Source organism: Myxine glutinosa, chromosome 3, assembly GCF_964187855.1.
Source record: "Myxine glutinosa chromosome 3, kmMyxGlut1.1, whole genome shotgun sequence".
Lineage (NCBI taxonomy): Eukaryota > Metazoa > Chordata > Myxini > Myxiniformes > Myxinidae > Myxine > Myxine glutinosa.
In genome coordinates, this window is record NC_136263.1 from 202,251,087 (window position 1) to 202,273,261 (window position 22,175).

A 22,175-nucleotide genomic window follows, 5' to 3' on the forward strand; every position below is an offset into this window, starting at 1 on the left:
AACAAACCAAAACACCCAGTTTTTATTCATGCACTCCCATGGAGATCAATAAATATGCCTGCAACGTTTGGAGCTGATAGGTCTCATGTTTTTGGAGTTATGGAGGAGACACACACACTGACAGACTGACGGACAGACTCTCTTTTGTTATTATAGCTACAGGGGAAATGATGAAATATTTTTCCCTATTTCAATATTGAAACCAATGCAGAAATTTCGAAACTGGAATTTTCATTAATTGTGGGTGGGTTTGGGGAGATGAAAGAAACAATGACACCATTAAAGATTTGCTCAAAAGTTTTTTCTCAAAATTAACATTGAAGTCCATAGCAGAAGTGGGACTGGCTTAGAGCTCTCATGCTCTTGCAAACTGACATAAGCGCAAAACTCATCAAATAAAGTGTTGAAACTCGTCTCGTCATTTAATAGATAAAATAAAAAATTCAATTATCCGCCTCCAAACTTTCTCCTTCCGCATTCAAACATTTCTTTTAAATTAAATAAGTGGTCACAAATATTTTTGAGGACTAACCATGCACCATCTTACATCATACTCTTTGAAAACTTTATTGGAATACATTGCAACATAATGCACAGGTAGCATTATCTCTTTCTGGTAGATTATTACATTTTTGAAATATTTGTTGCTTTAAGGATATAGTAGCATTTAGGTATAAATAAGCACCCGAGGAAACCGTAAGCTGTAGCAATTATTCCAAACATTTCTGTAGCAATGCTCAACTTTCCTTGGGTGGAATTGTACGCAGGAACAAAAGCAAGAAGGACAAGAAAATAAATCAATATGCTAAATATGATAAATTTTGCATCATTTACAGCTGAAGGGTTCTTTTGTGCTACATTCGCTAAGACTAAGCAAAGAGCAGCAATAATTCCAAGATATACCAAGGCAGATATGGCCCAAGCTAATGAAGCTCCAGAACATTCCAGGATAATTAAACCCGGTTGAATGGCCGAGTTCCGAGTTGGTTCTGAATATCCATAAATGATCCACATAATAGTCAAAGTCAACTGTGGACCCATGCAAATGACAATGCAAAACTTTTCCAAACACTTTATTAATTGATTCCTTGCACTTGATGAGAGAGCTAGAAAAAAATAACAAAGTGATATACATGTGAGCACAGTCAATGAAAGTAACACTGAACAATTTCAATATAACAACAAGAAAAAGAGCAATCAGAGATTGCAAACCCTTGCCAGGATGTATTTTCAGTGGTTTTTAAGGCTTTTGTGTTAAAACAAATATAGCGGACGAACCACGTGACCGATGACGTCATCATTATTTTTGTCTAAACTAATTTATTCCAACATTATGCACAAGAAATTTCATCTTGATCAGATGAAGTTTTGTACTTGTCGAATTATGATGTCATAATGGAGGCACCTATGACATCTTCATTAACATATTTTATTCCCCATGGAGAGTTCTTTACAATAAGCAATGTCTCAATTTTTTCTATTCAACGCTTTCCGAGATATAGAGGTGCAAAGTTTTTCGATTTTTTCAAGATGGCGGCCGAACCACGTGACCTATGACGTCATAATTCTCATAAAAACATTATACAGGTGGAGTTGCACCTACAGTGAAAATTTCCTGTCAATCGGACAAACGGTTGCGGAGAAAATAATATTTATTCTGTGCGGACAAACAGACAAACAAACAAAAGAAAAATCGGTCAGAGTCCGAGGACTTGCCGGAATGTACTTTTTATCATCAATTTTGGACAAATATGGCGGCCGAACCACGTGACTGATGACGTCATCATTATTTGTTTTCTAAACTATTTCATTCCTTGATGATGCTCAAAAAATTTCATCTTGATCGGATGAAGTTTTGTACTTGTCGAATTATGACGTCATACTGGAGGCACCTATGACATCATCATTATCATATTTTATTCCCCATGGAGAGTTCTTTACAATGAGCCATGTCTCATTTTTTTCTATTCAGCACTTTCGGAGATATAGAGGTGCAAAATTTTTCCGTTTTTCCAAGATGGCGGCCGAACCACGTGACCGATGACGTCATCATTGTTTTTTTTCTCCACCAGTTTATGCCGACGTGGTGCTCAAGAAATTGCATCTTGATCGGATGAAGTTTTGTACTTGTCGAATTATGACGTCATAATGGAGGCACCAATGACATCATCATTAACATAATATATTCCCCATTGAGAGTTCTTTACAATGAGCCATGTCTCATTTTTTTCTATTCAGCACTTTCGGAGATATAGAGGTGCAAAATTTTTCGGTTTTTCAAGATAGTGGCCGAACCACGTGACTGATGACGTCATCATTTTTTTTTTCCCAACCAGTTTATGCCATCATGTTGCTCAAGAAATTGCATCTTGATTGGATGAAGTTTTGTACTTGTCGAATTATCAAATTATGACATCATAATGGAGGCCTTGGGCCGAGAGAGTTAAAAATTGGGCACAGTCTATACCAGGGCAAGACAAATATGTGTGTAAAGTTTGGCGATTCGAGGTGAAACTGTGTAGACGTAGTACTATGAACAAACAGACAGACAAACAGATGAAAAATCGGTCAGAGACCGAGGACTTTCCGGAATGTACTTTTTTATCGGCCATTTTGGGCAAATACGGCGGTCGAACCACATGACCGATGACGTCATTAATTGGGCACAGTCTATTCCAGGGCAAGACAAATATGTGTGTAAAGTTTGGCGATTCTATGTGCAACGGTGTACACATAGTGCTGCGCTCAGACAGACAGACAAACAGACAAACAGACAGACAGACAGACAAACCAACCGATCAACATACTTGCCGGAATCTTTTCCGGCAAGTAACAAACAAACGGTCTCAAATGCAATACCCTGTCCTCTGGCGAGGGTAAAAAGAAAGATTCCTCATTGACTTTCTTTTGAAGATTACATTAGTTGCTTTTTTTTATATACAAAGTCGAGGCTCATGTAAGAGCGAACACATTAAGGGTGTAGTACTGGTGAACAGGTGATTTTTTTTTTTTATTATCTTTTTTTTAGCTGAACAGTTTCCTTATAGTCTTATAAACAAGAATCATGCTATTAGAGGTCATAGAAGTACCCCTAATTATTGAAAAATTCAAATTTCAATTCAATTCAATATAATATTTTGCATGAAATTTGTTATGCCAAAGTTACACATTGGCGGATTTGTCGGCGACTACTGGCGACTGGAAAAATCGCCACCACCCGCCGACAATCGTAATGAAACCGTAATGGACGGTCACCTGTAGTCGTGGTTATCGTCCCCAGGTCGGCTGCAGTCGGCAAGAGCCGCAAAGGGGCCAAATATTTTTTTTTATGTTTAAAAACGGCGCGCTCAGTCGCACTCGAAAAAAATCCGCCATGCTGTCGTGATGGAACCGCCATGCTGTCGTGATGGAACCGCCATGCTGTCGTCGGTATCCGTAATAAGAGCGTAAAGCGGCGGCAACCCAGTCGCTCATAGTCTTCCGCAATCGCCCCACCAGCTAGCACGGCAGAGATGCGAATGCCATACGGCCTTCCTGCGGCATCTTCCCGACTACGGGCCGACACTGTTGCGGCTGCATATCGACTACAGAAGAACTGCCACGTCTCCCCTGCGGCTATGGGAGACTGACGACGACAGCAGTAGGACTAGTGGCGGCCGAGTTACGGCCACTGGCGACAGAGATACGACTACCTGGCAACTGCATTACGACATACCACGATTCCATGGCAAGACAGGATGGTGTGAGGGTCTCTGTGGAGTGAGGTCCTGTGGTGCCGACAAGGATATGGCTTTATTGTTTGGACTTGGGACTTTTTGCCTAGGTCACACATAGGCGGATTTGTCGGCGACTACTGGCGACTGGAAAAATCGCCACCACCCGCCAACAATCGTAATGAAACCGTAATGGACGGTCTTCTGTAGTCGTGGTTATCCTCCCCAGGTCGGCTGCAGTTGGCAAGAGCCGCAAAGGGGCAAAATATATTTTTAAATGTTTAAAAACGGCACGCTCAGTCGTCCTCGAAAAAGATCCGCCATGCTGTCATGATGGAACCGCCATGCTGTCGTCGGTATCCGTAATAAGACCGTAAAGCGGCCGCAACCCAGTCACTCATAGTCTTCCGCAATTGCCCCAGCATCGCCCCACCAGCTAGCACGGCAGAGATGCGAATGCCACACGGCCTTCCTGCGGCATCTTCCCGACTACGGGCCGACACTGTTGCGGCTGCATATCGACTACAGAAGAACTGCCACGTCTCCCCTGCGGCTATGGGAGACTGACGACGACAGCAGTAGGACTAGTGGCGGCCGAGTTACGGCCATTGGCGACAGAGATACGACTGCCTGGCGACTGCATTACGACATACCACGATTCCATGGCAAGACAGGATGGTGTGGGGGTCTCCGTGGAGTGAGGTCCTGTGGTGCCGACAAGGATATGGCTTTATTGTTTGGACTTGGGACTTTTGGGAACTTTATTTTTGGGACTTTGGTCCTTTGGAAACTTTATTTATGGGACTTGGGACCAGTGGAAATAATTTGTAGGACTTTATTTCCATTCTCTCTCCCTGCAGAAAAGTTTGATTATTACATTACAATGATACATCTTTATTAACTTTCTTATTGTACATCAAACATCTTTATGCTTCATGTCATACATCATTGAAATGAATAAAGTGAAATGTAAAATAGAGAAATAAAGATTTAAAAAGTTGTCTGAATCGTCTCCAATCGCCGGCGGTCTTATTGCAGTCTTGCGGACGTCGGAGTAAACCGCCATCCGCCCCAATGCAGTCGCCGCGATCCGCCATCGGTCGTAATCTAGCCGCCAGACTGTCGCCACGCTGCCGCCGTGCATCCGCAATGCAGTCGTCGTCGATCTTCAACAGTCGCCATCCCACTCGGGGCGTCGTCCCAATGCAGTCGCAATGTGGCCGCCTGCAATCGCCATACTGCCGCCTGACCATATTTGACCGCCCGAAATCGCCAGTAGTCGCCGAAAAATCTTGATCGCCGGCAGTCGCCAGTAGTCGCCAAAATATCCGCCTATGTGTGACTAAGGCATTATAACTTGGGAAATGCATCATTCTTTTGGGCTGAAATTTGGACAGGATATTCAGAATATCACTTCCTTTAAAATGATGAAGGCTTTTGTTTATAGGAGTAGCCATTGTGGATTTATTGAAGGACAACCAAGTTTTATCTGGTAATTGGCATAATTAGCTAATTAGTGAACATTTGACATAATTTAACAAAATCCTCTCATCAGGTAGTAGAGTAACACATGTATAATACATGTACCAAGTTTTGTGTGAAAAGAATGATAGGTGACATAGAAGATAGAAGTAGAAATGTGTTCTTTGTTTTTCCTTGTTTTTTATTGACGGTCTAATTTATGCAAATTATATGCATGTAATATGACAAAGAAGCGTTGAAACTGGTCTGAGTTAAAGCCAAGATTATATCTTTCAAGAAAAACTGAAAATTAGATATTAACTTGACTTTGTTTTTGTGTAAAGGCCTCTCAAAGGTACCTATGTAGTTTTCTCAATTTTTCACCAGTACTACACCCTTAAACACAAAAAACATAAACGGACACATAAAACATATAATAAATGGAACGGGAGACAAGATGGGGAGAGAGGGGGAAGCACACAAGTACAACAGTGGAGAACAGGGACAACCGGAGATCTGTGGAAGGGAGAGGGCTTGGGGGAGGGTGGGTGGGGGAGGGAAGGGGTACACGGTATAAAGCAAAAGGACACTACTAGGAATTTCAGGATTGAAGTCAGAGATTTAAAAAGGTGGATTTGGGGTAGATTAACGGGAGTAGAAAGTTCAAGGTTTTGGATTGGGGAAGATAAGAGATGGTGGTGAACAGCTGTTTTAAAGACCTGGGGGGAGGTGTGGGATTGAAGAGATTAAGGGAGTTTGTTCCATCGGTGGGAGAAAAGAGGAATGAAAGCGTGAAGGTAAGTGCTCCTGCGATCCAGAGCTAGGTCTTGATTTTGGCAATTTCACCAGAAAAGGTTGCTGGCAGATCTTGTGCGACCTGTAGGAATATTTGCAGGACAGAGCACAGACAGAGCTGGGGGAGCAAGGCCGGAGAGGAGTCGGTAGAAGATAGAAAGACCACCAACCTGCATGTGGTGAGTGAGTGAAAAGCCCTCAGAATCAGTTTCACCGCGGGAGATTTCAATGATCTTGAAAGCTTTGGTTTCAACAGCGTGAAGACGAGCTAGGTGTGAAGCAGAAGCACCCCCGTTAAACAACAATTTCAGAAATAGTCACTGCGATTTCAGAAAGTATTCACACCCCTTGACATTTTCACATTTTTTTGTGTTACAGCCTGAATTTCAAATGAATTAAATTGAGATTTTTTGTCACTGATATACACATAGTACCCTGTAATGTTAAACTGGATTTTTTTATTGAAACTTTTACAAAGTACTTAAAAACAAAATGCAGAAATATCTAATTTACATAAGTATTCAATGCTCTGAGTCAAAACATTGTTCAAGCAGCTTTGGCAGCGATTACAGCTTCGAGTCTTCTTGGATATGTTGGTCTTGGATATCTTACATCTCAAGGATGATCAAAGGAAACTGGATGCACCTGGGCTCAATTTGGATTGTCATAGCAAAGGGTTGAATAATTATTGACTCAAGACATTTCAGCTTTACATTCTTAATGATTTTGTTTCCACTTTGGTGATGATTTTTTTTCCAACTTTGACATCAAGGGGTATTATGTGTAAATCAGCGACAAAAAAAATCTCAATTTAATCCATTTTAAATTCAGGGTAGGTGATGTTGATATTTTTACCAGGCCCTTGCGCTAATCATGGATGCCCTTCCCTCAATTTTAACCTTCCTACTATACCCACATGTGAGGGCGGCATGTGGCATGTTATTACCATCGCCAGAGCAGAGGGTATTGCATTTGAGTCCGTTTGTTTGTCTGTTTGTTTGTCTGTTTGTTTGTCCGCACAGAATAAATATGATTTTTTTCTGCAACCGTTGGTCCGATTGACAGGAAATTTTCACCATAACTCCACCTGTATAATTTTTTATGCTAATTATGACGTCGTATGTCACGTGGTTCGGCCGCCATCATGGAAAAACCAAAAGAAATTGCACCTCTATGTCTCCGAAAGTGCTGAATATAAAAAATTGAGACATGGCTCATTATAAAGAACTCTCCATGGGGAATAAAATATGTTAATGATGATGTCATAGGTACCGCTATTATGACGCCTTAATTCGACAAGTACAAAACTTCATCCAATCAAGATGAAATTTCTTGAGCATAATCTAGGAAAAAAATAGTTTAGAAAAAAAAATAATGCTGACGTCATCTGTCACGTGGTTCGGCCGCCATATTTGTTTTACACAAAAGCCTTAAAAACCACTGAAAATACATCCTGGTGAGGGTTTGCAATCTCTGATTGCTCTTTTTCTTGTTGTTGTTTTATTTTGCATCACTAGAGAAAATTCTTTTTTAATGTTCAGGCAAGGTTTTCAGTTGATCATATTGTTACTCAACCTGATTATATGAAATTCCTTGATGGGTGCCAATCACTCCATATATTTCATACCCAGGTTCTGTTGACGCCAAGAAAAACCTGGCTCCAAGAAAATAACCTCTGTGTCTCTTATGTCATGAATTACATTCATCGTTCTTAATCTTTATTTGTTTGATCGAAGATTGTGGAAACAAAACGTGAAAATGTTTGTGTGTAATACATGATTTCATACCAACATTAGAACCTCAGCGGTGTTAAGCAGTTAATTAGTGATGAAGTAAGTTGTAAATACAATACATGTCTGAACAAAAGCAAGTTTTTGATCTATGACAGGTCAAACCTCATAATTATGAACCCCACCTCAGGGCCTGGAGCCATATATCCCAATCCCATTCTCTTGCACTTGTTTATGAAGGTTCAGACTCCCACATCATGTTTTGAAAAGAGCAGGCTTCGACTTGAAATATATTGTTTTCCAATCTGTCTCACTTGAAACCTTCCGAGTTATATAAATGCTATGGCAGGCTGGTGCAGCTCCATTAACAACAAGGCTTAGAAAGAACCGCCTTTCGAGGCCATTTTCCCCCACAGAGCAGGGGTTGGCCTTTTTCGGGCACATTGGTCCCATTTTTTGAAGCAATGTTTTACTGCCGGATGCTCTTCCTGCCGTCAACCCTGTTAGTCGCCGCTTGCGACACACAGGGAATTACCAGTGAACTTGTACTCAATTGGCCGACCTCGGAAGGATGACAGGCTGAGTCAACCCCCCTGGTGTTAATTCAGCGATCGACCGGGATTCGAACCCAAGATCCTTGGATCCCAAGCCGGCACCCTAACCGCTAAGCCAACACCAGGCTAAACCATTGACTTAAATGGTATTAAAGGAGAAAATTACAGTATTGATTGTGGTGCGTCAATATCCTAAACAATGGAAAGGAAGCAATTCACCTACGTGTGGCAACAGTAATGAGTGAGACGGTTTGCTGGAGAATACACACAATGGTGAGTGTAAGTAGAGTGAAAGCTAATGTTTCTCTCACTCGACAATGCACAGACCCTGGTTCTCCAGGGTAACTGACGGTGTTTACGAAACAGCCTGCAAGTGCACAGAGCATGATGCCATCGATCCACCAGGGGCCGCTGCTTTTCATTGCCGGTGAATTTCTGTGCCAGAAAAGCAACCCAAAAATATTCACGACAATGATGAACCCCAACAAAGCGAAAGACAATAGAATGAGGGCTGGTGCATCAACGTAGGCCAGATATTCCTCCGGCATGGGCAAACAAGCGTCACGCTGTTCATTGGACCAGTGATTCTCTTCACAACGATAACAATCTTGTGAATCTGCAATGAAATCAATTGTACATGTATAATGTATATACAGTCGTGGCCAAAAATATTGGTACCCTTGCACTTTTTTCAAATAATGCACCATTTCTTCCACAAAATTGTTGAAATAAAAAAATATTTTGGTATCCACATATGTATTTCTTTGGTTTGCAGTGGAACAAAACAAAAAAAGATGAAAAAATTATACTAAATCTTAGCTTATTCCGCACAGAAATCCTAAAATGGCCTGGACAATATTATTGGCACCTTTTAGAAGTTGTTAGACATAATTAGTTTTTAAGCAGGTGATTCTCCTTTACTTTGGAATTGAACTCACCTGTGGCGAGTTGCAGGTGCCTGCAATATAAAAATCACTCTTTCAACCAGTTTGAATAGAGAAAAGGAGCCTTCTGCTGGTTTGTGTCACCGTGTGTACCGCAATGAGCATGGAGAAAAGAAATAAAACTGGAGAATTGTCTGAGGAGGTCAAACACAAGTTTGTAGCCAAGCATGGACATTCTCAAGGCTACGAGTCTATCTCCAGAGATCTTGATGTTCCTGTGTCCACCGTACGCAATGTTATCAGCAAGTTTAAGGCCCATGGCTCTGTAGCCAGCCTCCCTGGATGTGGCCGCAAGAGAAAACTTGATAGAAGATTGCAGCAAAGGATTGTTTGAATGGTGGAGGAAGCTCCTCAAGCAACTGCAAACAGATTCAAGCTGACCTTCAGACACAAGGTACGACAGTTTCAACTCGCACCATCTGTCACCAACTCAATGAAAGGGGGTTCTATGGTAGGAGACCCAGGAGTACCCCACTGCTGAGAGAGAGATATATAAGAAAGCTTGACTGGGGTTTGCCAAAAAACACCTGAACAAGCCAAAATCCTTCTGGTGGAATGTCCTGTGGACAGATAAGACCAAATTAGAGCTTTTTGGTAGAGCACATCATCTCTATGTTTAGAGAAAACAAATGAAGCCTTCAAAACACCTTCCCTACAGTCAAACATGGTGTAGGTTCAGTGATGTTTTGGGGTTGCTGTGCTGCCTCTGGCACTGAGTGACTTTAACGTGTGCATTCCATCGTGAAATCAGGAGATTACCAAGGCATTTTGGAGAGCAATGTTCAACCCAATGTCAGAAAGATGGGTCTCCGTCGAAGGTCATGCGTCTTGCAGCAGGACAATGACCCAAACACACTTCAAAAACACCGAGGAATGGTTCAAGACCAAACGCTGGAATGTTCTGCAGTGGCCAGCAATGAGTCCAGATCTAAATCCCATTGAACACCTGTGGGGAGATATGAAAACATCATTTGGGAGAAGGCACCCTTCAAATCTGGGAGAACAGGAGCAGTTTGCACAAAAAGAGTGGTCCAAACTGCAAGTAGGGAGGTGTAGGAAGCTCATTCATGGCTATAGGAAGCGCTGGACTGCAGTTATTTCGTCTAAATGCTGTGCTATCAAATACTAAGTCTAGGGTATCAATAATTTTGCCAATGCCATCTTTTTATTCTCTGATTTAAAAGGATATTGTTGTGTCGTCCAGTCACCCACTGGGTGACGAATGACGATCGGTTTTTTACTCCCGAGGCGAACTCCGAATTATTGGCGGTTATTTTTATAGCGCACGTGCGACGGAGGGCATCAAGGTGCTTACCTGAATGAAAGCTCACGGATTTCTTCATAAACCCATAATAAACAGACACACACGACAAATAAAATGCAACAATAATGAATTTAATGAAAATAAATCAAAGACGAAATAAAGGTTGAGGTAAAATAATTGAAATTCCTACTTTGAGTATTTTCTACTCAGACACAAAAACAGACAAGGTGAAAGGCAAATTTTTTTTTAATGTTCCTTTTCGTGCCGGCCAGCACTTACCTGTGGCCTAAAAATGGTGATCGTGGTGAGGTCTGCAGTACAAGATGGCCCGCAGCCGCTCGCGCGGGAAATGCTCCAACAATGGCGTCGGAAAATGATGCGAGTGCACAGAGCAGTGAAGCAGCTGCTAAAAGGCCCTCCTCTCAATTCCCTGCCAGCAAGCATAACGTGACCCCCAGCTTTCCCAAAGAGCACCACAAACCACCGCCTTATTGCTCTTTTATACCGGCCGCAACAGCCTCCCCCTCCAAAGCATGAAAAGCCCACACAGCACAAGAGTAAATATCACACCAGTTCTGCTCATGCAAGAACCAGACGAGAGATGTGCGCTTCTTCCTCTTTTTCGAAGCTTCTCTATGATGTCATACTGTCTAATCATCGAGCTCTACTGAATCACCCCATGTCTTCTTGATCAATGACGAAACTCGGGGCATGGCCTGCCAGTTACGATCTCTTGGAGGCAAGGTTTAGTTGCCGACTGGGATGTTCTGGGTTCTGTCGGCAGTTATGTCGGTTATTGTTGTTTAATGGATGGTTTTATGGCCAGCCTTGTTGTAATTGTAAAAACATAGGGAGAAACCATCTAGTGCAATCACACACTGGGGGGAAACTAATCTTAACATTTATCCCTATCTAATCACCATAGCTTCACCCCTCGTGTAAAGACACGTAAATAATCTTAAGCTCTAGTTTCCCTACTTAAATACTGTACATCGAGATGTCTCCTACGTTTCCACAGTCCATGCTATACCTATACAATCCTATCTGTACTATCGGATTCCATCATCTATCCCCACAAACGTAACAATATATTAGGTTCTGAATAAAAAACAAAGGTTCTATAATATTGTTACGGATCTCTCCGTCGGACTTCTCCCCTTAAGAAGGGGGGGTCAATCCCCTTGTCCGCGACTGACCGACGTGAGTCCTGGGGGTCTCAATGCCCCTCCCGGTCGGGAGCAGCCAGGGTATTTTGTCTACAAAAAGTCCCAAGGACCTGAGTGCCACTCCTGACCGCGAGCAAGGGAGGGACTCCCGCTCGAACCCTGGTTTCAGATGTTATAATTGCCGAGCGGTGTTAGCAACCCGACGTTCGAGCCATTAGCAGAGACTAACCCGATCCTGAACGTTAGCCAAATCGTGCCACAGGTATTCAATGTGGAAACCTCAAAGACGAACGGATGTGAAGAAGAAGAAGAAGAAGCAGAAGAAGAAGAAGGCAAAAGGTAGGAAATACGAATATGATTTATTACTACTATTTACAAGTATCAAAGGAACCAAGGAAGAAGGAAGAATAAGAAAATAAAGACAGAAAGAGGGACGGACCAAAAGGACACAGTGCAACGCTAGCTTACCTATGGCAGTCTTACTTATTCCCAGGGACAAGACACACAGAACAAACTCACGCACACAGAAGGATGGACTGGCAGGAATGGTTTGGGACGGCAGAGGAGGGTCCCGGCAGATGGTAGGCGTCGAGGTTCAGCTTCAAGCGCGCGCTCCGATCCACGCTTTGGGGTCGAGGCGAAAACCCGGCAAACACAGCCCCGCTTAGGGCTGGCAGCAAGGAGCCGGCAGCTCCACGTATTCGGTTTCACACCGGCAGCTGTCTCACGCGTCCTCCACCTCCTGCGCTCGACCTCACTGCGCCTCCTCCACTGAACTGAACAACTCCACTCAACTCTCTCCCGGTGGATTGCCGACTCTCTGACGCATCTGAACTCATCTGCCGCCTCTCTCCCAAAAATGCTTGTGCGGGCGCTTTTATAACGCCTCGGCGATCAAGCCGCCGGCCTCCAGGACACGCCCATCGGTGAGCTCGCCTCGGCCCTGATTGGCCACGAGGGCCCACCGATCCCGCCCCCAGAGGAGGCGTTGGCAAGGCCACGCCTTGTTCCTGGTGCTGGGCTGACTCCTCCCACCTTCCACTCCGAGATGACCTTGTGGCTAATGGAGTCTTGCTGCGAAAAACCACAACCCCACAGCAGCGGCAGAATGCAGCAAACCACTCAATGCAGTTGGCAATTGACGAAAGGGGAATGTGAAGGGAATCTACCTTGTTTGAATTTGGTGCAATGGAGTGTTAATTAATGGAAGACACAGCCTTAATCTAAAACACATAATAAGGAGATAACTACTGAACAAGGAGGAAATCTATGATTTGCTACGTGATTGTTTATGGAATAACTACGGGCACGACCTTTGACCTTTATACACAACAAATGGTGGAAGGAGGGTGATATTTTACAACAACAATAAAAACACAATTCTCAAATCCATAACACTGCACCCTCCTCCTCTTAGGCACGTCCCGGGCCTATTAACTTTTACCTTTAGTGTGGCACGTAGGTGTAGTTCCCTCTACATTTAACCTGACCCTGAGTGAGACAGTTTTAAAACACAAATAAATATGTCCCGCTGCTCCATTGCACCCTACCTAACAGATTTATGCCCACAGCTAACCGAATTCCGGAATTGTCTTCAAACTAAGTCGTGTCTTCAAACTGTCTTCAATCCTGACAAATCTCACTCTCTTACTATGTCTCTCCGAAAAGATCGACTGGACAACCCTCCCATCTACTTTCTCAACAATCCTCTCCAGGAAGTTCTGTCGCTCAAGCTTTTCTCAAGCTCAAGCTCAAGTTCACTATCTGCCATGATCTTTCTTGGGAAAACCACATTTCCAAGCTGGCCTCCAAAGCCAGTCGCCGACTGGGCATCCTCCGTCGTGCGAAGTCCTTCCTCGACACACCTGAGCTCCTCACCACATACAAGGCTTTTATCCGCAGCTCAATGGAATACTGTTCTCCCCTATGGGCTGGTGCTCCTGCCTCACACCTGGCTCGGCTTCACGCTGTTGAATCCAAAGCTTTCAAAATCATTGGAATCTCCCGCGATGAAGCTACCTCTGAGGGCCTTTCACTCACTCACCGCAGGCAGGTAGGTGGTCTTTCTGTCTTCTACCGACTCCTCTCCGGCCTTGCTTCCCCAGCTCTCTCTGTGCTCTGTCCCCCAAATATTCCTACAGGTCGCACAAGATCTGCCAGCAACCCTCTGATGGTTAAACTGCCGAAATCTCGGCTCTCTGCTCACCTTCACTCTTTCATTCCTCTTTTCTCCCGCCTCTGGAACAAACTCCCACACTCCCTTCAATCCCACTCCTCCCTCCAGGTCTTTAAAACAGCTGTTCACCACCATCTCTTATCTTGCCCCATCCTAAACCTTGATCTTTTCTACCCCCACTAATTCACCCCAGATCCACCTTGTTTGAAATTCCAACTTCTTTCCTGGAAGTCCTGGCAGTGTCCATTTGTTTATACCTCTCCCACCCCCCCCCCCCTTCACATGCCTCCCCCCCATAGCCCTCTCCCTCCCACAGATCTCTCGATGTCTCCATGTCTCTCGGTCCCTGCTCTCAAATGTTGTGTTTGTGTCCTTCCCCCTCTCTCCCCATCTTGTCTACCGCTCCCGATGTTATTTGTTGTATGCATCTGTTTGTATTTCTGTGTGATTAATGTTCGCTCTTTCACGAGCCTCGATCTTGTATACAAAAAAAAAAAAAAAAAAAAAACGACAACATGAACGATGGGGGAGCATTATTTACAGTGACGCTACTTGTATTTACAAAACGCAACCCAGGACCTGCGATTGTTCTTTTGGGGGGTGGGAGGGGGGGGGAAGACAGCCTGTGCTGTATCGATGCACCAGAAAGCACCAAAACGCACCAAAACACCATCAAGCACCAATCGGTGCACAGTCACCACAGTTCATAATAAAAATAAACCAACAAACCCCTGGTGGTGTCTTGCTCTTCGGCTCCCTCTGCTGGCTAATGCTCTTTCTGATGTTGTCTTTCCTCTTTGCCGGCGGCCTATTTGGACTAATAAAAAGGCACACAATGCGTCCATTTTTTATTTATGGCCCACAGGGCCGACTAGGGGTGGTTCACCTGTGTGGCATAGGTGCCCTGTGACCAAGGTCCACCAGCAAGATCTCGGGCCATCATGGCCGGTTCCAGCAGAGGGGCCACGCCCCAACCCATGGGGTCCATCAGTGGTGCTCAGCCACAGACATGTGGTCCATACGTGGTGCATCGATGCAGACAGCTGGTTGCGGGAGTTTCGGGCACACAATGGCGGACTCCCGCACGCTCCCCTCGGCCCCCAGTGGCGCACAGTCCTCGGGTGGGAGACAAGGGAACAGAAAACAGGTGAGCGAGGGGTAAGGTCACAAGGGTACACATCAAACAAGGCAATGCAAGACGAGGTGCGTACGGAGAGCGAAGTGAGAAAGCTCATCCCTACCGTACGCCCCTCCCCCCCCCCCCCCACATATGACCTACACTACCGTTGCCATTACCCCATATTTACAACAATTTACACATTACAAATCCATCGCTACCGTCACGTCTTCCCCATATTTCCCCTATACCAAATTCGTCACCACAATCCCTTTAACCAAAATTTGCCATCATTCATATTCATCATCAATCCTCATAAGGAGGGAGAGATGGAACACAAAGCACAATGTCACACCCACGTCATGATGCATCTCACATTCCAAACATTTGCACCAAAATAATAAAAACAAACCATGGCATGGTGCGGAGTACCATCGTTACCTCAGGTGAGTGGATGTAGATGGTGCGAGGAGATCTCAATCCTAACTACCTTCTAAATGAATTTAATACACTTTACACTACCCGGGGTCTTTCCCTGCAAAACCATTGGCCAACTTACTCTATGGGTTCTAAAAACCAATTCCCATTGACAAACTGTGGTGCTTATAAATTTGGGGTCTCTCTCCCCCGATTCAACTCCCTGTGCCTTCGCACAATTTCCGGGCTGGATCGTGCAGCTCTCCCAGCAGGTCTACCCACCTGCACACCTCCACCACTGCAGTTGCCTCCAAGCTTACCTGCTCCTTGACCTAACCTATCTAACTGGGGAAGGCCCTCCTTGGTGCTTACCCCACTCGGTGCCCTCTCTGGCACTGGGCTACCCGGGTCCGTCCTCCGGATCCTCGGGCCCCATCCACAACTCTACCGGCTCCCAGAGCCCACCTGCGGCCTCAACTGGCCCACATCCTAACAGTGGCGGAGTGCTCAACCAACTACACACACTAACAGGCTACACGCCCAGCCATTTCCACGACACTAATGCACCCATCCAAACACCATTCTTCCACACACACCACAGATGCCAATATCCAACCACAATTTACCTGTACCCTCTACCTAACACTTACACTACCCTCCCTGGGTATTCGTGATAGGGGTCCACTCTCCCCCCATTCACACCTTCGCACCATCCACTCCACTCCACAGTTTCCACCATACTCACTCCATACCATCCATTCCATACTCCATATATTCCATACTCCATGTATTCCACACAACCATTCTCCATACACCTGTTGTTGCACACCTGTGCAATCACTCCTCCTGGTGCTTCCTGCACCCTCCTTCCTCCAGGACCATTTGGTCAACACAACACACATCACCATCACTTACTCATACGCTGCTCCATATACCTGTCCAGTTGCACACCTGTGCAATCTCACCTGGTGCCACCTGCACCCTCCTTCCTCCATGACCATTCATTCAATACAATGCACAATCAATAATTATTCCTCATAAGCTGCTTCATACACTTCCACGCTCAAAACCATTGCCTCAGGCACCCAGATTTTCCCACGCTCACACACACATCTCTCCCCAGCATTGCCTAGCAATTCCTCATTTCACCGATATCAATACTCTCACTCACACGGCATCATATAATCTACATGGTGCCCTGCTAAAACTCGCGCTTCCCAGTCGCCCCTTACATTATTGCGCTCCCTTGTCGTTATCATCCAACTACCCTCTCTATGTCCCCACTACCTGTTCAAAGTCGCTACCTAACCTTACCGTTACCTATGGTCAATCTCTAGGGCCCTACACACTATATCCTAACCCTCCCGGGCTAGTTTTCACTGCCATAAACCCCATAAACCTATTGCTCCTTTGCCCCCGCTGTGAGGGATGGCAGAGTTGCCATCCCACCACATCAGGCATCTCGCACTATAAATTTTGCTCACCAAATTCCAGCCAATCAAAAAATTTCCAATCATCTGCCAATCATTCTACCAATCATCAATCTGCCAATCATCAAATTTTGCTTTTCAATTTCGGGTCCAAAACACTATCATCATCACACGTCTACTCACTTGAGCCTCTCGGTGCGCCAATTCGTTTCCAAAGCCCGGCTTCGCACAGCCGTGCAATGAGTGCGGGTTGTTCGTTGCCGGCGGTTGGATCCGTCTGGCATTCGGTGCAGGGAAGGGGGTTCGCTCAGGCCGAGATCCCAAGGTCCACCTCGGCGCGGAGCCTTTCGGTCTCTCGCCTGATGACCCGATCTCGCCCTGCCGGAACGCCTCAACCGCAAAGGGTCGCCATGGCGACCCTTCCTACCGGGCCGCCCGCTCCGCTGAGCGGAGCACGGACGCGGCCGTTCGGAGCGAGGCCCGGCGTGGATCGCGTACGGCGGTTCCTTTGAAACTGCCATGGTTACGATCCCCGCTGGTTCCCGCTGCACGCAAACCCCGGCATGAAGCGAGGGCTCGCTTCGGCTATAAGTCGATCTAACCGCTATCCCGTTTAGCGTCGATGCTCCACTTGCATGCTTACACCCCGCAGCCCGTTCCTTGCTCACACATCCAGCTGTCTCCATGCTCTTTGTCATTGCACCTTCCCTGACACACCCTCCAGGTTCACTCGTAGACTTCATCACACACCTGACCACCGCACACTTTAGCACACACTCGTCGTTCACACACCTCACCAACACACCTCTTCGTGCCCCCTCCTCGGTCACATCCTCTGTGACAACCACGGGTGTGCACTCACTTGCACACCCAATCACGTGCTTTACAACTAACTTCAGCGTGCATTCCCACACGTACTCGACCATCTCAGGTGTGCTTCCTTTCATTCCAGGTGTGCATCCTCTCATTCCAGGTGTGCATCCTCTCTCACCTGGCACAACCAACTCGTGCTCCGTGTCACTTGCACTACTCTCGCCACCACACTCGGTCGCGCATTCACCCTTACTCTTGACAGCGCACTCTGTACTCATGCACCCGTCCGTTACACACCGTTCTCACGCATCCTCTTGTGCACACTCTCCCGTTACACCCTCCGTAACACTCACCACAGGTGTGCATTCTTTCGTTACATCCTCTGTAACACTCCCACTACGCGCCTCCATGTGCCCCCCCGCACACGCGCTACGACCATCTCACTCTCGACAGCACACTCACTCCTCGGCGCGCACTTTTTCCTCACACACCCCATAGTCGGACATTCTCGCACACCTCCTCCTTCACACTCTGCACCTGTCGCACACTTTACCAGCGGCCTCTCATGAACACCCGGGTCCAAACCAACCCCCAAGCCGACTGAAACTCCCCTCATACCATACACATTTCCGAGTATATCGCCACTCACCTTGGCACCTCGTCTCCGCACCTCCTTCACCACCTGCAAACTCTTTATTTGGTTACCGAGCACACCATCACGAGTTGAGCACCGACCTTGCACATATTCCATCACCTCCTCCCTTATCTCCCTCTGAGTTTCCCTCCGTCTCTTCTTAATTTCACTCACCCCTCTTCCACTTCCTCTAACGTTTGCTTCACCTCTTTTATTTCCCGGTGCGTCACCTCAATTTCGTCCTCTAAGGCCACCTTGACCATTTCTATATGCGTCCTCACCTCCCGGTCCTTTGTCTCCATTGCCTCTGTCACCTCGTCCAAACGCTTTGTCAACCCCTCACGTACCATCCGACAGTCCCTCTTCGTCGCTATTAATTCATTCTTGATTTCTTTTTGTGTCGCTTTAAACCCTCCTAGTACCGCAGTGTTCTTTTCCACCTGCTCCATGAGTTCCTTTTGTCCCACCGTCAGCTGTTCCACCTCCTGCGTCAACTCCTCTATGCCCCCCCTTGTAACTTTGCCGTCCCATTTCTCACCTCTTTCTCCATACGCTTCTCAACTCGCTTTACCTCCTCGCGTACCCCCGAGACCTCCTCGCTTACACCTCGTCTTATCTCCTCTCCCATTTCCTCCATTTCTTTAGTAGATGCCACCCTCATCTGTTCCTATTCATCCCTCTGAGCATACATCTTACCTTCCAACCCAATTTTCACCTCCTCTATCTGGTTTCCCATCCGTTTGATTTCCCGGGCGGATTGCTCACCTATTTCCCGCAATTTGTCTTCCATCTTGTCTTCTAGCCCCGTTAACCCATTCTTCACCCCTTTTATCCCGTTGTCTAACCCCTCAAATTTATTGTCTAAACCCTCACATTTATTGTCTAAACCCTCAAATTTATTGTCTAAACCCTCAAATTTATTTCCCATATTACTTAACCCGTCTCTCAATTGCTCACTAGTACCCCTCGCTTCGTCCCTCATTGCCCCCATATTATTTTCCATTCGTTCCATTTGGCCTCCCAGCCCCCTGTTCTCTTCCATGAGGGCCCGCATTTGCAGCATGAATAGGCCCCAGTCCATTGGCGGCGCTGCTACGGTCACGGGCGTGGCGAAATTTGGTGCCGCTGTAACCACGTGCGCGAGGGCGCCATTTTGCGTACCTGATACCCCCTCAACCACCTCCTCATTGTTCTCCTCCTCCATTTCTCCCACATACATTTCCCCGAGGTCCTGGGTCGACTCTACTCCCTCTAATTCCCCCACCGGCATCCCATCACCTTGACCATCCATGGCACGACTTAAATTTAGATGTTATTACAATCTCGGCCGCTCGTAATTTCGACCCAATTATTTATTTATTTTTTATGTTAAAAAATTTGGTTCGGGCCTCGAATCTCACGCCCAGACACCAATTGTTACGGCCAATAGTACAATTGGTGTCCAAAATTTGGGCTAAATAAAATTAGTCCCAGGTTCGAATCCCACTCCTGACACCAATTGTTACGGATCTCTCCGTCGGCCTTCTCCCCTTAAGAAGGGGGGGTCAATCCCCTTGTCTGCGACTGACTGACGTGAGTCCTGGGGGTCCCAACGCTCCTCCCGGTCGGGAGCAGCCAGGGTATTTGGTCTACAAAAAGTCCCAAGGACCTGAGTGCCACTCCTGACCGCGAGCAAGGGAGGGACTCCCGCTCGAACCCCGGTTTTAGATGTTATAATTGCCGAGCGGTGTTAGCAACCCGACGTTCGAGCCATTAGCAGAGACTAACCCGATCCTGAACGTTGGCCAAATCGTGCCACAGGTATTCAATGTGGAAACCTCAAAGACGAACAGATGTGAAGAGGAAGAAGAAGAAGGCAAAAGGTAGGAAATACGAATATGATTTATTACTACTATTTTTTTTTTTTTTTTTTTTTTTTTTTTTTTGTATACAAGATCGAGGCTCGTGAAAGAGCGAACATTAATCACACAGAAAGACAAACCGACACATAAAACATATAACATCGGGAGCGGTAGACAAGATGGGGAGAGAGGGGGAAGGACACAAACACAACATTTGAGAGCAGGGACCGAGAGACATGGAGACATCGAGAGATCTGAGAGAGGGCGAGGGCTTTGGGGGGGGGGGCATGGGAAGGGGGCGGTGGGAGAGGTATAAAACATATGGACAATGCCAGGACTTCCAGGAAAGAAGTTGGAATTTCAAACAAGGTGGATCTGGGGTGAATTAGCGGGGGTAGAAAAGATCAAGGTTTTGGATGGGGGAAGATAAGAGATGGTGGTGAACAGCTGTTTTAAAGACCTGGAGGGAGGAGTGGGATTGAAGGGAGTGAGGGAGATTGTTCCAGAGGCGGGAGAAAAGAGGAATGAAAGAGTGAAGGTGAGCAGAGAGCCGAGATTTCGGCAGTTTAACCATCAGAGGGTTGCTGGCAGATCTTGTGCGACCTGTAGGAATATTTGGGGGACAGAGCACAGAGAGAGCTGGGGGTGCAAGGCCGGAGAGGAGTCGGTAGAAGACAGAAAGACCACCTACCTGCCTGCGGTGAGTGAGTGAAAGGCCCTCAGAGATAGCTTCATCGCGGGAGATTCCAATAATTCTGAAAGCTTTGGTTTCAACAGCGTGAAGCCGAGCTAGGTGTGAGGCAGGAGCACCGGCCCATAGGGGAGAACAGTATTCCATTGAGCTGCGGATGAAAGCCTTGTATGTGGTGAGGAGCTCAGGTGTGCCGAGGAAGGACTTCGCACGACGGAGGATGCCCAGTCGGCGACTGGCTTTGGAGGCCAGCTTGGAAATGTGGTTTTCCCAAGAAAGATCATGGCAGATAGTGAGACCCAAAATCTTGAGCGACAGAACTTCTTGGAGAGGATTGTTGAGAAAGTAGATGGGAGGGTTGTCCAGTCGATCTTTTCGGAGAGACATAGTAAGAGTGTGAGATTTGTCAGGATTGAAAGACATGTTCCACTTGTTTGACCAGTCTGTGATTTTGTCCAGGTCTTCAGAGAGTGAGGAGGCAGCAGACTGCCGATCTGAGGGAAGAGGAATGGAGCGGCAGAGAGTGGAGTCATCAGCAAAGAGATAGAGAGGATTTTCGAGAGAGTCAGAGAGATCATTGATGAAGACCAGAAAAAGCACGGGGCCCAGAACACTGCCTTGGGGAACTCCAGCCTGAACAGGAAGAGGAGATGAGAGAAACCCATTCAGGGCCACACGTTGACGACGACTAGAGAGGAAGTCCGCCAGCCATGCGTGGAGATTTCCATGGATACCAAAGGAGGAGAGTTTGGTGAGCAGAGCGGGGTGCCAGACCGTGTCGAAGGCACGTGATATGTCGAGGGAGACAGCTCTAATTTCCTGTTTGGCATTGAGGACCTCCATCCATTGTTGAGACAGCAGAAGCAGCATGTCCAGAGTAGAGTGACCTGGTCTGAAACCAAATTGATGATCAGAGATCAAGCCATTGGAGAAGAGGAAAGATTTCATATCCGAAGCAATGATGGATTCCATGACTTTGCTGATAATTGGGAGAAGGCTGATTGGTCTGTAGTTGCTAGGATCTGTTTTTGCACCTTTTTTGTGCAAAGCGGTGATGTTGGCTGATTTCCAAGCAGATGGCAGTTGACCTTGAGCAAAAGAGAGGGTGAAGAGAACAGAGAGAGGGTGAGATAGAGCAGCAGAGCAGGATTTTAGGACCCGTGGGCTGATGCCGTCGGGTCCAGTTGCAGAATCAGAGTCGAGGGTTGACAGAAACTTTTCCACCTTGTCAGGAGGAAAGGACACAGAGTCCAGGAGCAGCAGGGTACGACTGGGTATGGTGGGTACAGAGAGGGATGGGTTTGGGACACAAGATTTAGAGGCAAACACAGAGTTGAGGCATTCAGCTTTTTCACGTGCGGAGTCAGCTGTGTAGCCGTTTGAGGTAAGGGAGGGGATGGAGGGGGAACAAACACCAGAAACGGATTTG

The 22,175-nt window shown here is 46.3% G+C and overlaps 1 protein-coding gene across 1 annotated transcript in view; it reads right to left on the bottom strand.

Moving 5' to 3' along the window:
• Window positions 1-624: 624 nt before the first annotated feature.
• The window catches only part of LOC144891249 (extracellular calcium-sensing receptor-like), a 57,700-nt gene continuing 36,149 nt past the window's right edge, over window positions 625-22,175 (bottom strand). The window contains exons 8-9 of the mRNA XM_078773660.1: window positions 8,477-8,869; window positions 625-989 (exon numbers count right to left, since the gene is read on the bottom strand). Coding sequence (XP_078629786.1) covers window positions 625-989; window positions 8,477-8,869 — 758 coding nt within the window. The remainder of the gene's footprint in view (window positions 990-8,476; window positions 8,870-22,175) is intronic.